The sequence below is a fragment of the Meriones unguiculatus genome, chromosome 16 (genome assembly GCF_030254825.1).
Source record: "Meriones unguiculatus strain TT.TT164.6M chromosome 16, Bangor_MerUng_6.1, whole genome shotgun sequence".
Classification (NCBI taxonomy): Eukaryota; Metazoa; Chordata; class Mammalia; order Rodentia; family Muridae; genus Meriones; species Meriones unguiculatus.
Window position 1 is genome coordinate 10,296,344 of NC_083363.1, and position 14,846 is coordinate 10,311,189.

General features: G+C 40.4%; 1 protein-coding gene across 1 annotated transcript in view; it reads left to right on the top strand.

Annotated features, from left to right (window-relative positions):
* Positions 1–495: 495 nt before the first annotated feature.
* Positions 496–14,846, top strand: part of LOC110561761 (solute carrier family 5 member 4-like) — a 77,367-nt gene continuing 63,016 nt past the window's right edge. Inside the window, exons 1-4 of the mRNA XM_060369345.1 lie at positions 496–659; positions 1,276–1,347; positions 4,182–4,286; positions 5,503–5,562. Coding sequence (XP_060225328.1) covers positions 525–659; positions 1,276–1,347; positions 4,182–4,286; positions 5,503–5,562 — 372 coding nt within the window. The 5' untranslated portion in view covers positions 496–524. The remainder of the gene's footprint in view (positions 660–1,275; positions 1,348–4,181; positions 4,287–5,502; positions 5,563–14,846) is intronic.

Genomic DNA, 14,846 nt, shown 5'->3' on the forward strand with positions numbered 1-14,846 from the left:
GGAGGCTTTGAGTCCCATCTCTGTGATCAGAATCCCATACCACCAATGGTCTTGACCAGGCACATAAATTGCATTCAAATTGTAAGTCCCAGAGAAATACAGGGTGTTGGAAACCTTTTTTGCCATAAAGAATATCATATGTTTTATAAGGAGCCTTTCCTCAGTTCTTTCTCTGTTCTGCTCTGTCATCTCTTTGCCTCTTCCCTACTTGACTCCCTTATTCTTTTCCTAAGCTGCAGCTGAACCTGTCCAGTTTTGAATATGCTGTCTTTTCCATCAGTGAATGCTCTGCTCATCACTTCTTATTTGTACCCCATTTCTGACTTTTATCACTCACTCTTACACACTACCAAGAACATTGACTGCTGAAGGGCCAAGGTCCCAAAGCTTGGACACACAGGAGAGGTTTAAGGTCCATGTGTCATCCCTGAAGTCTCGCTCCATTTGCTGAGGATTAATCATTAATGTAGTGTCTACATAAAGATAGGACTCATTCTTGGAAGGAGGCTGAACCACCTGAAGCCATGGCTAGCACTCTAAGTCCTAGCTCTATGGCCCCGACGGAGGAGCCTCCTGTACCGTCACAGCGCATTCAAAATGCTGCTGACATCTCCGTCATTGTCATCTACTTCATAGTCGTGCTAGCTGTGGGGCTGTGGGTACGTGGAAACCAAACGGGTTTTTGGGTGGGCTTGGGGTACAGTGTCATGTGGGGGAAGAGGTATGTCACCATAAGCTGAGACAAGAAATCATTACTCATGTCATTGTCTTTCTGTGTAAATCCCTTTTTTGGATATGTGATAGTGCCACTTAGGCTCATTTTTAAAGCAACATAATTATTTGAATAGAAGGAGGACCAAGAATGGCAGGATTACTCTGTTTGGATCTCCAGCACCTAGCAAAGGGGGAAAAATATCTCATTTTCTTTATTTCCCTTTACTGTTTGAATTTCTGACTTGGTGGGTTGGCCACTTACAACATTTTGTTCTTTTCATTATTTTCAATATTGAATTCTGTGCTGCAGATTTTCACCCAACACATCATAGCACATCTCACATCATTTCCACAAGTGACAGCAGACAGCTGCTTTTTAAAAATACGCCTAGTCCTTGACCACCACTGAAAACCAGTCCGTGCAACAGTCTCCAGGGAGTGTGTCTCTCTCTCAGCAAGAGTGCTGAAAACTCACTTCCGCCAGCATTCTGTCCAGTGTGACTATAGTGCTGTGATGCATCTGCTGCTCTGTCACCCTCTCTCCTCTTCCTTCCTCCTCAGGCAATGGTGAAAAGCAACAGAGGCACTGTTGGAGGCTTCTTCCTGGCTGGTCGAGATGTAGCCTGGTGGCCGGTAAGTGGGCCAGAGGTTTCTGGAGATAAACTCATTCATTTTTCATCTACTTATTTTTTTCTCTCTCTTTCATCCTCTCTCTCTCTCTCTCTCTCTCTCTCTCTCTCTCTCTCTCTCTGCATAAGGAAAATTAACTATTAATGATGTGCTGGTAGCTCTTTTCTGAAATCCTCTACTTTATGATTGTGGCTTATAATAAAGAAATTGGAGTGTCACCAACTAAGAGGTTCAGGTTTGCCTTTAGGAGTCCTCAGCTGAGCTTTACTCAGGTTCTTTCCACAATAGTATCATCAAGAATTGTCTACCTTGGCTTCTTACAAGCTCTACACACTCCTCTTTTTGTCCCAGCCCTGAGCTAACTTTGTTTGCCCTTTGTCTGGATTAGTCCCACTCTCCTTTTCATTTAAGGTCCAAATAAGTCCCTGACCATTATAGCCCTGCCAGGTATTCCTGGTTAACTCTTATGTTGTACATAGTCCCTGAGAGGGTGTGGTGCCTCTGTGGTGATGTTTATGACATCCTCTTCAACCCAGGCTTTTGGGGGGAATTTTTCTCTGTTTTAATGTGTATCTATTTTGGCTAGATTTCCATTGCAAAAGGCTGCATCTTCCTCTCTGCCCCCGGAAAGTGTTAGAGTCAGATTTTGTGTGTAATGGGTCCTTAAAAAAATTGCTTTATCAAAACCTGCTGACTGATTCAGATAATATGAAAGGGAATGGGGACTGAGAAATGACCAACGGCTTGCTGCAAGTGCAAAACAGATTTTTGATTTTGACATGTAGTCAGACATTGCCTTCTCCAAATACCCAAGTATTAGCCAACACCAAAGTTGCAGTGTAGCTAAATTTTATCCAGTAAGATGAATAGAAAAAGTAAACTGTGGAGGACCGAGAGTATGGAAGTAGATACAGCACTGCAAGGTCCCAAGCACCAATTTTGTTGAAAAAAAAAAGTGTTTGGCCTGTTGGCATTTGAGGCTTAAGAGTGACAGACAACAGCACAGAAAGAAAGGTGACCCAAACGGATGTCCTAAGCTGGGAGGTTGGAGTCTGAGTTACTTAAGATTGGTTTAAGTCACAAAAATCTTTTAAGGGACTGGCAGTATATTTGCAGAAACACCAAAGTACCCTCAAGGCAGTGTTCAATAAGCTTTTCTGGGAGGCAAGATTGTAAGCATGTTAGGGTTTACAAGGCTGTATAATCTTCAATAACATAATCCTGCCATTTTAGAGGTGCCATAGTCAATATTTTAAACCAGTGAGCCTGGCTGTGTTTCAATAAAACTGTTTCTGGAAAAGAAATTACATTTGTTTTCATTTTGCCCCAAATATCATCATTCTTGGGGTTTTAAAACAATTTAGGCATTCAAAATTCTTAAGTAGCATTCTTGAATCTGGTGTGTAGATGGGGGTTAATTTTTTTTTATCAGGATACAATGCATCCTCACCAATAGGTAGGTCACTGGAAAAAACTAAGCAGAGAAACTCTACAGTTAATTGATACCATAATTCAATGGACCTGAAAGCTCTACAGAACATTTCACCAAAGAGCAGCCCATGGGACTTTCTCCAAAGCAGATCACACATACAAAGATAAGCAAGTCTTACCACAGCACTTAGGGATTCAAACATAGGGATTCCACGACCTGAAAAAAAATCTAAAAAGAAATGGATGAATTCTAGATCGATACACCCTACAAAAGCTAAAACAAGAGGAAGCAAATCAGTTAAGTAGAAATAAGATTGCTGAGGTTAGATGTTAAATTGGTATGAAAAGAAATTCATATCCTATGAGAACAAGCAGTCTGTGGACTAATGAAGTTTTCAGGACTAGTCAAGCAGAATATATATATATATATATATATATATATATATATATATATTAAAGATTGAGTGGAGTTTTCTTAGTTTAAAAACAATGTATTGTTTTTTTTTTTAACTTGAGATGAGGTCTCTGAAACTAACCCCTAGGCTGGCCTCAGCTCAGTTCTCCTGCCTCCACAAGTCCATTGCTGGAATCACAGGCTGGCACTGCCACAGTTGGCAGAGCCACCGGCCGGTTGTTTTGGTTTTTGTGAACTAGAGTTTGAGAGTACAGCAGAGGCTCTTACTTCAGCCTCCAACTTCTAAGTTTTCACACGTGTGCCACCACACCCCCAGCATGCAAGGTAACTGTTTTACCGTGTGTATATCTGGGGCATGGGTATGTGCATGGGTGCATGTGTGTGGGTGTATGCATGTATGAAATTTGTGCAAGTGTATGGGTATACCCTCACGTGGGAGCCTACAGTTGACATTTGGTGTTTTCCTGGATCACTCTCCTCCTCCAAGGTCTTTCCATGAGCCTGGAGCTCACCAATTCTAGCTAGACCCAGCATGATCCAGAAAGCCCCAGTTTCTGTCCTTAAGTTCTGATATTGCAGGTGGCTAACACAACTGTATGGATTTACTGGGTTCTGGGATTTTCTGGTTCTTAAGTAATGGCCCTTACCTTTGCATCAAGAGCACTTTAATGACTGAGCCTTATTTCCAATCCTCAAGGCATTTTTTTAAAGGAAGCTGTCAGAAGGTATTTTTCATTGAAATTCAGTGATACACCCTATGTAAACTTCTGGGTTCTTCTGACTCAGATATTTTATATTTTGTGCAATAAAACAAAAGAACTCCTCCAAAATCACACACACACACATACACACACACACAATTTCAAAACGTGAGCAGCAGCTGGTGGAATCTTGTTCTAAGAAATGAGTAAAACATGACATCATCTCTGTTGTCAATAACTCTACTTTGGATTTTTTAACTTCAGCCACGCTCCCTTCTCTTGTGTTTCAGATGGGAGCCTCTCTCTTTGCCAGTACCATTGGCAGTACCCACTTTGTGAGCTTGGCTGGAACAGGAGCATCTTCAGGAATCATTACTGTAGCAACAGAATGGAATGTAAGTTCTGTTAATGGCTTTTCTATGACATCCACTTTCATTTTTCCATCAATAAAATGAACTCTCAAATTTCTCTTTCCTTCCTAGACCCTATATTTCTAGAAATCAACTATAAGAAATGCAAAAGTAATGGCTCCCCTTTTTGAGCTCATAGTCTGATAGAAGAAAGAAATTAACTCAGTAGTGCAGAAAACACCAGGAGAAAATTGTGCATAGTGCACTGAGGAATCCTTTGGAATCACATCCCTCATAGATAATGGAGAGAACTTGGCACCTGCTACAGAAACTTGATCTTATCTTTTTCCCACAATGTTTTCATGTAGTGTATGCATACTGGTGAGAGGAAGACACTAGTGTAGAAGAAAGTCAGATCATGGTCAAAGTTTAGGCAGACTATCCCATCCCTGGGTGGACTTAGGAATGAGTGAGAATCATCATAAATTCTCCTCCCTTGCTTCGTGTTTCTTTTATTTTTACATTAGTAGCAGGAGAGCCTCCAGTATTCACTTGGCCTCCAGATATGCCCTTTGGCCAGATTTGAGTCTGATAGCACCATAAACCTTGTCTCTGGACTTCATGTTCAGATGGGCCTCTTGGGTGTAACTCTCAGGCTGTAGAGAACTCAGCTGTCCTTCTTTAGCTTGTGATATGGTACTTGCCTAATCTCTATGAGGTGTGGTCTCCACCTCTGTAAGACAAGGAAAGTTGTTTAAAGTAGTTGCCTCATTTGGTTTTTGAAGGAAAACCTGTGAAGAACATGCAAGCACCACATGTTAATGAGTGGTTGTGTCTTTGCTAATGTTTTCTTTGGGGAGATATGATCAGCACCAAGAATCTTTAAACAGCATGAAATTTCCTTCTGATTGCTTTATCCATTCAAGACTATCATGCTTACCACCTGCCATCCAAGGGTAATACTTTGTGATAAAAAAAATTTTATGCTTTTCCAGAGGCCCAAGTATATGTCCCACTCAGCTATGTTGTCTGATCATCTTTCACCTCATGTCTTGGGTCACATCCTATGTCTCAGAAAGTGTTGGCTTCTCAGTCATAAACACAGAGGAAAGGAAGTGACAGTTGTCTAAAGATCTTAACTGTTTCAGTGGGACAAGATTTAATAAAATGGGTGGGGTTTTTTCCAGTTTTTCTACTCAATAGTTTCTGTCTCACAAGCAATGCCTCTTTAACTTTACATTCTGTCCTTGATTTCTTACAGACTGTGTTTATGGTGCTACTTCTTGGATGGATCTTTGTTCCCATCTACATCAAGGCAGGGGTGAGTATTCACAGACCTACAAATAAGCCTTGTAGAAGGAAACTCCTGTATGCTTTTCTTCACTAACATCTTCGTAGTAATACACAACCTTCTCATGATCTACTGCTAAAATGTTCAGGCAATAAAAATTCCAATTTTTCCCTAAAAGGAGTTGGTGCAGAATGTGTCCACAAATGAGTGAGAACTCTGTAATGACCACTGTGATTGTCTTTACCTGGTACAGAAACCTGAATCTAGGAACACCCATGTGGTTTAAGGGAAGTTCATCAGGAGGAATCAGAAATGACCTGCATTATTCTAAAGTGCATCACCTTTGTAGGCAAAAAGAGAAAAAGAAAGAAAGAAAAGTCAGACCCAAGAGTGTTAGAGAAACATAGAAGTTAAACATCATGAGAGATCTTGAATTATTTGGAGGTCAGTTAAAAAAAATAGAGAGCATATGCAGGAAGCGAGGTAGAAAATAGAGGTGGGTTTGCACGTTTAGGGATGAAGCTTAATTCTGAAAGACATGTACCCTCTTGCCCTCTGGGAATGGGACAACTTCCAGTAACTCAAAGTTCATGAAGAGGGACTGCCTCTGACATGATCTGATTGGCCTGCTCTTTGATCACCTCCCCCTGGGGGGGAGCAGCCTTACCAGGCCATAGTAGAGGACAATGCAGCCACTTTTGATGTGAACTGATAGACTAAGATCAGAAAGGAGAAGAGAACCTCCCCTATCAGTGGACTTGGGGAGTGGCATGCAAGCAGAGGGAGGAGGGAGGGTGGGATTGGGAGGGGAGGAGGGAGGGGCTTATGGGGGGATGCAGAATGAATAAAGTGTAATTGATGAAAAATTTAAAAAAAAAAGAACTAAAAATGAATTTAAGAAATAGAAGTCAAAAAAAATAAAATAAAATTACATTTATTGGGGTGTCTGCAATGTTTTATATGCATTTATAGGTTGGAGGACAACCTACATAATTGGTTCTTTACCACCATGAGGGTTCCTGACATCAGATTCAGGTCTTTAGACTTGGTGGCAAATGCCATTACCCACTGAGCCAATTAGTTGGTCCACTGTTTTTCTGAGAAAAAGTCTCCCGAAGCTAAGCTCAGGCTGGTCTCATATTTGCTTTGTTGACTTTGAACTGGCATGCCTATTCCCACCTGCCTCCCAAGTTCTGGGATTATATGCCCAACTAACACACCCTAAGTCTTGTCTCACTGTCCTATCTAGACCCACATATCCTCAAAAGTGCTGAGTCTCTGAGCCCTCTGAGACACCCAGGAGTTATCTGGGGGTAGTGTGGAGAAGACTACAGACTCTTGAACCAGCAGATGCAAAAGTACAGAGTGGAGGAAGGTCTCTGCTGGTTTATTTTCTCTCTGGAGGGGTCTTCAGGGCAAGCAGTCCCAGTTGCTCAAGCCCTGACACTGGAGGCTCTGGGGCTGGTACCCATGGACAAGGCAAGACTGTCAATAGAGTTCTGCAGACTGTGGATAGCAGACCATATGTCCTCAGCTCCTTCTGTAGCTCATCCCTCCAGCAGCCACTGCCTTCTGCCAGCACCTCCTCACTCTCTGGCCGTGGAGACAGCTCATACACCTGCTGCTTCATCTTGGTCAGCACCTTGAGGCACTTTACCTGTGTTTTCTGCATCTTCTGGATATGCAAGAGGTTCTCTGAGATCTCATCCTCCTGGGCTTGAAGCTTCTGATAGATGAAAGTCACCTCCTCCCGCACCAGCTCCAGTTCCTCCCACAGGAACTTCTTGCTAAGGGGAGAGAGGAGCCTAAACCCACATTCCTAGCCCATTGCCTAGGCCTCCATGGCCTCCCCCTGTCTGGAAGGCAATTTAACAAAGACATTACAAAATAAATCACAATTTCATAGGAAGTAAATAAATTGAAAGGAGAGTTTTCCTGAGACAGAGACAATAGGATTAATGGCAAATGAGAGTTGTAGGTTGTGGTGAGAATTTTGAAATTCCGGTTTCTTTAAAAAACACAGAGAGATTATAAGAATGTGCTTTTGTTTTAATCCCATGTGTAAGGATATGGAGCTGCTTTGCAGCAGCTGGCTATGATTTCTTCATGCTCTGGTGGGGGTGTGATTTTGCCAAATGCAGATAGTTTCTGTGATGGTGTGACATTTGGCTTTTCAGAGGGCATATAAATGCTAGGGCCCTGAGAGACCAGGGAGTTCTGTTTGTTAGGTGTTGGTCATGATTTGTTAAGTAGTCATTTGCAAAGAAGAAACAACAAGAAAAAGAAATTAATCTTGGTGGTGAAGAGCAAATTTCATTGAGTTCCCCCAGGGAACTCAATGCCCCTATTCATCAGGAAGCAGGAAGATAACATTGACCCCTTTTTATCCCATGACCTTATTCACAGATGTCTTTTCTTTCCTCTCTATCCTTTTTTTCCCTCTCTTCTATCTAGTGTTATATTGTGAAAACAGGGTGGATAAAGGGAGGAAAAAGGAAGAGCTCACAAAGTAGCAAAGACCAGCTACAGTGAGTGGCACTAGGAACAACTTAGAGATGGAAAGCTTAATGGTCTGGAGGTCTGAAACATCCATTAGTGGAGCTAGAAATTGTAGAGAGTTGATAATCGGTTAACGGGAAAAGCAATGATTCACTTTGGAACCATTGGGTATTTTGTACATTTTGGAGTATGTTTTAGTTAATTTTGTGTATCTATCAAAAGGGCAGAAAGAGTACCTTATAAAATAACTAAGTTTATTCAGCTCAGTCATAGAGGTCAAAGCAGATGTTGCCTGAAACACTTTGACTGCTGTTGTATTAGAATATGGTGAAGAAATGGAAAATAAAATGATTGCCTGGTGAAGGAGTCAAGCACATGCTGTGTACTTGTTTTATAAACACCAGTCTCTAAAGAACACATTCAGTCTGTGAGAGTAGCATAATCCATCTGTCATGGTAGAACTGTCACTTAACAATCTTCCCACTAAGCGCTACCTTGTAGACTGCCCAATCCCAGCACATTATGTGGGATCACAAATTTGAACCTCATGAAATCTTTGAGAGACAAATCATCCAAGTCATAGAATTCTGTTCCTGGTCTAATAATATAAGACACAATCTATGATAATGGTTCCAAAGTTCGAGGTCATTTTAGAAGCAGCTCAGAAGTCCAAATCTGAAGTATTATCTGATACTCAGGAAAAACTCAGTTGTGAGACTCTAGACTTAGAAACAAAAGGCAAATAAAAAATTTATCTTCTGTCAAGATAAAATTGTGATACAAGTATAAAAATAAACATTTACATTTCTAGATGGAGAAACAGACTTTCCTAAAGAGGTTGACATTTCACATCAATATAAAAAAATCCTGTCAAAACATTAAATCTTTCTTTTCTAGATAGATTAATAGACTTTTGTGCATTTTATTCATTTCATTGTATATTTCTTTAATTTTTTATTTAAAATTTGCACACACTGTATTATTCTTTTCTCTCTGCTAACTACTCCCACATTCTCTCTCTATTACTACACACCTTCATGTGTTTTCTTTCTCTAAAAAGAAAAAGAAAGAAAGAAAAACTAAAACAAACCAAAACAACAAAATCCAAACAAACAAAAACCATGGAATCCATTTTGTGTTTGCCAGCTACATCTGAGTATGAGGCCTGCCCTGGAGTATGGTTGGAATACCCAGTGAGAGTCAGTTGGAGAAAATGGGTTTTATCATTTTTCTTGATTAGGGGAGAGACTTTGTGCTCTCTTCCCTTTCTCTGTGCTAGGATGATGTCTGGATTGGACTGGTACAGGTCAAATACACAGTGTCACAACCTCTGTGAGTACATATGTCCCTTAGCCATGTTTGAGTGGAAAATGCTGTTTCTTTAGAGTGGTCCACCATTTACGGCTCTTACAATCTTTCTGTGTAGATCTGCATAGATCACTGTCTTAGCTGGTATTCTATTGCTGTGAAGAGACAGCATGACCAAGATAATTCTCATAAAAGAAAGCATTTAATTGAAGCCTTGCTTACAGTTTCAGAGGTTTAATCTGTTATCATCATGGCGGAGAACATGAAAGCAGAGAACATGGCAGCAGACAAATGTGGTGCTAGAGAAGTAGTTAAAAATTACATCTTGGAGCTGGAGAGATGGCTCAGAGATTAAGAGCACTGGCTGCTCTTCCAGAGGTCCTGAGTTCAATTCCCAGCAACCACATGATGGCTCATAACCATCCATGATGAGATCAGTGCCCCCTCTTCTGGTATGCAGGCAGAACATTGTGTATGTAATAGATAAATAAAATAAATCTAAAAATAAAATAGCTACATCCTGACCTGTAGGCTGAAAGAGATTCTGGGTTTGGCATGAGCTTTTGAAACTTTAAAGATCACTTGCAGTGGCACTTATTCCAACAAGGCCACACCTTCTAGTCCATTTAATCCGTTCAAGAAATGCCACTCCCTGGTAACTAACCATTCAAATATAAGAGCCTTATGGGGGGCCATTTTTTTATGAAAACCACCACAGTCTCTGAGCTTTGAGGGAAACAATGTGATAAAGTCCTTTCATTTAGTATTCAGTGCTCCAAAAGCTCTTATTCTCTGAACATGGATCAACTGTGAATCTCTGTGCCAATTACCATCTACTGCAAAAAGAAGCTTCTGTGATGAGGGCTGAGTGGTACACTAATCTATGGATATAGCATATGTTATTAGAAGACTTTTGCTTTGCTCAATCAGCAGACTAATAGTGGAAGGATTTCCCCTATGGTCCATGACCTATCTTGTTTCAGATTCTTGGCATCATTACAAGTATCATATATGGGTCCCATGCCTTGGAGAAGATTTTAAATCTAATCCAACAGTGGTTAGTTACTCCCATATTTGTGTCATTATTTCATCAATGGGCATATCTTGCAGGAAGGTTGGTATTGTAGCTCACAGGGTTTATAGGTGAGTGAGATTGGTAACTAATTTTTTCTCCACTATTTTTTGTTTTATAAGCACAATAATACTACTACTCAGTTTGGGTGACACTTGTAGTTGAGCATTAATTTTCTTTCTTTCTATTCAATAACATAAGTATGTGGTAACTTCTATAATATGATCTTACCATTAGGTTGTGGAAGGTAGCTAGTAGCATTGACAATAGCCTATAATGTTTGCAGTGGGGTTTGGGACCCCACTAATAACTTAAAAGATACAACCTATTTCTGTTACTGGGGGTTTTATTTGGTGTCAGCGCTCGCCAGCAGAGTCGAATAGTTTTTTGAGGGAGGAGTAGGATTGAAAGAAAAAATAATAATAATAAAAACACTACACATGAGATCTGTTCGAGAGGGCTTCCAGTAGAAACTAGGAACTCATTTATTCCACAATCCCTTTTTATAGTCAGAGCAAAGCACTTTGATACAATGAAGTTCATTGAGAAGTCAAACTTGTTTACCTCGACCACCTGTCTGTGTGTTCCTCTCACAAACAAAAGGAAGTGAACTTGGCAAAAACATCCTGCCTACTGTCACAAGCAAAAGGAAGTGAACTTGGCAACACATTCTGTCTATCCCTGTCTCCAGGTAAAGGCCAGGATGAAAACATGTTTTGTGCTGAGAGCTCAATAACAAAGCATCCTGACAAACAAGTGGCTCTCCACTGGTCTCTCTTTTTATATTTTTAAAATTGACTATAACTTAAGAGCTATGGAGCAGAAGATTGTGCCTGTCTTAGGTTGTCTCTCTTGAAAGATATATTCTTACCCATCATTGGTACATGAACTCCATCATTCATGCCCTGTTTTAAGTTGAATGTTCTTCAGAGAGATCTTACCTGTCTTTGACTACAAACCTTCACTAGGCTAGACACTGGAGTTTAATCTTATGCAGATCAGCTTTAACATTCTAAAAGGCCTTGAATTTAATTATCACTGGTAGGAGACATGCTCCTAATAAGAGTAATAAGCCAAGTCCTATCACATTCCATAAAAGTGGCTTAAAAGATGACCCCTTATCAGACTACCAAGCCTGAGAAACATTCACAGGAACCAAAATTAAAGGCTGTCAAACAACCAGAACCTGTAGTTTATATTGATGGCAAGAAACATTGAAGTTTGAATCTTGTGTAAAAATGTTAACATTTCCAAACAACAAAGCATTAAACTTACACATTCAAAATAGACAGACAAAACGCTGTGCTTTTTGTTGAATCCAATTTTTATGACCACAGAGGCTTTGTAGCAGAATTAACCATTAGCTTTCTTAACAGACAAATTAGAAGCTGCCTTTTTTTTTTCTTTTTCTACCTTGAGTGATTTTAGGTGTTGCTTGACACTGTTCCATAATAAGTGATCTCCTGTCAAACATTCTCTTGCTAATTGCTTCCAGTCCCCTGGGCAGAGGGCCTCAGTAGACAAGGACTCTAACAGAGCTTGAGCAAAAGGTGCTGTAGTACCATATTGAAAGCATGCAGTTTTCAATTCTTTTAATTGTTTAAAAGGTATAGGAACATGGACTCTCACCATATTACCCTGTCCATCAGGTTGCTCTATAATTGGAAAGCCATAAAACTCAGTTATATCTTCTTCTTTCTACCTAGTTTGCTCTTCCTCTAACTCTGCAACCTCATCAGGATCTAAGTCACCCTCAAAGCCTTCTTCTAACAAGAAATTATTATCATAAGGAAGGATATATAACTCTTCTGGAGAAGCTGATGGTTTAACCTCATTTTGTCCCAAAATCCTTCATCTTTTTTTTTCTCTTTCTCTCTAACCCCAAAAATTTTACTTTCTCAGTCCTGTGCTGCATATACAGACTATTTCTAACTAAATTCCATACAAAAAACACAAGTCTACTGCCTTGTCCCATTTTTACTCTCAAATTTTAGTCACCATACCCTTCTCTCTTTACTTGATGATCCGAGCTCACCAATACCCCCAGTGTCTTCCACTGCTTCCCTGTATCTTAAGGTCCCTGTTCAGACACCAAGCTGCTGGAGCCCACCCAAACTGCCAGAGCCCGCCAGCAGAGTCAAACAGTTCTTGAGTGGGGAGTGAGGACTGAAAGAATTAAAAAAAACAAAAACAGCCAAGACACGACACATGGGATCTGTTCAAGAGGGCTTCCAGTAGAAACTAGGCACCGGTTTATTCCATAGTCCCTTTTTATAGTCAGAGCAAAGCTCTTCGATACAATGAAGTTCATCAAAAAGTCGAACTAAAGAAAGTGAATTTGGCAAAACATCCTGTCTATCCCTGTCTCCAGGTGAAGGCCAGGGTGAAAACATGGTTTTTGCTAAGAGCTCTATAACAAAGCATCCCAACAAACAAGTGGCTCGCCACAATTTGGTAGGATATGATGTCTAGTTAGGACTTTGGTAGACAATAAAAACAGTTCTAAGAGGAAAGTTTATAAGTTTAAAGCTTCTCTAATGTGAGTTGGGTGAGGTACTGATCTAAGGGTATATAGCCATATGTCATTAGGAGTCATTTTATTGCTATATCCTTTAGCAGAATAATAGTATTGAGTTTTCCCCTAGGCCTGTTTCCTATCTAGTCAGATTATTGACCCCTTTAGCACTGTAGGTATGGACTCCAATTCATGGAGTGAGCCTTAAATTTGACCACAATGTGGTTGGTTACTCCCATAACCTTTGTGTCACTATTATACCAGTATATGTTGCAAGTGGGTCACTGTTGTAAATAATAGGATTTGTAGCTAGGTAATTTTGGTGATTATCTTTCTTCTCCAGCAACATGCAGAGTACCTGCCATACCATGGTTATTAGTCAGTAGGGGTGAGCTTCTGGTTAAGCACCAACTTGACTTTTCTGTGTTCAATGACATAAATAAATGTTGTCTTCAGATATAAGGCATACAATCAGGTTTTGGAAAATAACCAATGGCCTTGGCAATAGCTTATGGTATTAGGGGGCTTACATGGGACCCCCTTGTCAATGACTCAACAAGATATAATTAATTCCTGGCACTGGAGGTTTTACTTGGTGGCATATCTAGTTGGGGCATTGTCTTCCTTATTATTTGGTACTCTATTTAGATTGCATTCATATATGTACATATTTTGTGAAATTTCTACAGTAGTTAGGTTTACACATATTGTTCATGGCCTTTAGTGTTAGTTTTTCCTCCCCATGTTCCATCCTTTCCCTTCTTTACCATTTCCCCCCCTAGTTAATCCTATTCTAGTTTCCCCCTTTTCTCTTCATAACAATACATTCTATTTCCCCTTCCTTAAAAAAATATTCCCTCCCCAAATTCTTTACTAGGTACCTAACCCCTGTAATTATTTGGATTGTAGCACGTGTTTCAAAAGCTTGAAAAGCTACCATCCATATTTTAAAAAAATCATGTTTTGGGGTCTGAATTACCTCAATCAGAATGATTTTTTTCTAGCTGCATTCATTTATCTGCAAATTTCATTTTTCTTAAAAGCTCAATAATTTTCCATTGTGTAAATATAACACATTTTCATTATCCATTCACCATTTGATGGATATCTAAGGTGTTTCCAATTTCTGGCTATTATGAACAGAGCATCAGTAAACTTGATAAGCAAGAATCTCTGAGTAAGGTTGTAGAATCTTTGGAGTATATGCTCAAGAGTGATATAGCTGGATCTTGAGATAGACCTATTCCAAGCTTCCTTGGGAACCATCACACCAATTTCCATAGTGGCTGTATAAGTTCCCACTCTCACCAGCCATGAATATGTGTTCCCCTTACCCCACATTCTCACCAGCATGAGCTGTCACTTGTTTTGTTGTTGTTGTTGTTGTTGGGTTTAAACAGTCACAGATCAGTGCAGTGGGTGGTATATGTGAAGGTCAAGCAAGAAAGGGAAGGAGATGAAAACATGCGGAGAAACATAACTAATCATTGGGTGGAGCACAAGGAGTCTTTTAGAAGGATAGAAGCACCCAGAGAAGATAGAAGCTCTACAATAAGACCAATACAGTCAACTAACCAGGGCCCAGGTGGGGAGAGCTATGGAGACTGAAGCACCAACCAAGAACCATGCATGGACTGGACCTAGGCCCCTTGCACAGATGTAGCCAGTGGGCAGCTCATTCTTCATATAGGTTCCCTAGTAAGGTGAATGGGAGCTGACTCTGACATGGACTCTGTTGCCTGCTTTTCAATCACTTTCCCCTGGTGGGGCTACCTTACCAGGCCACAGGGGAAGAAGATAGGCTCAGTCCTGATGCGACTTTATATGCTGGGGTGGGTGAGTGCAGGAGACTCCCTTTTTCCAAGGAGTAGGGGAGGGGGAGTAGGGGAAACAGAGAGGGAGGGTGGGACCAGGAGAAGA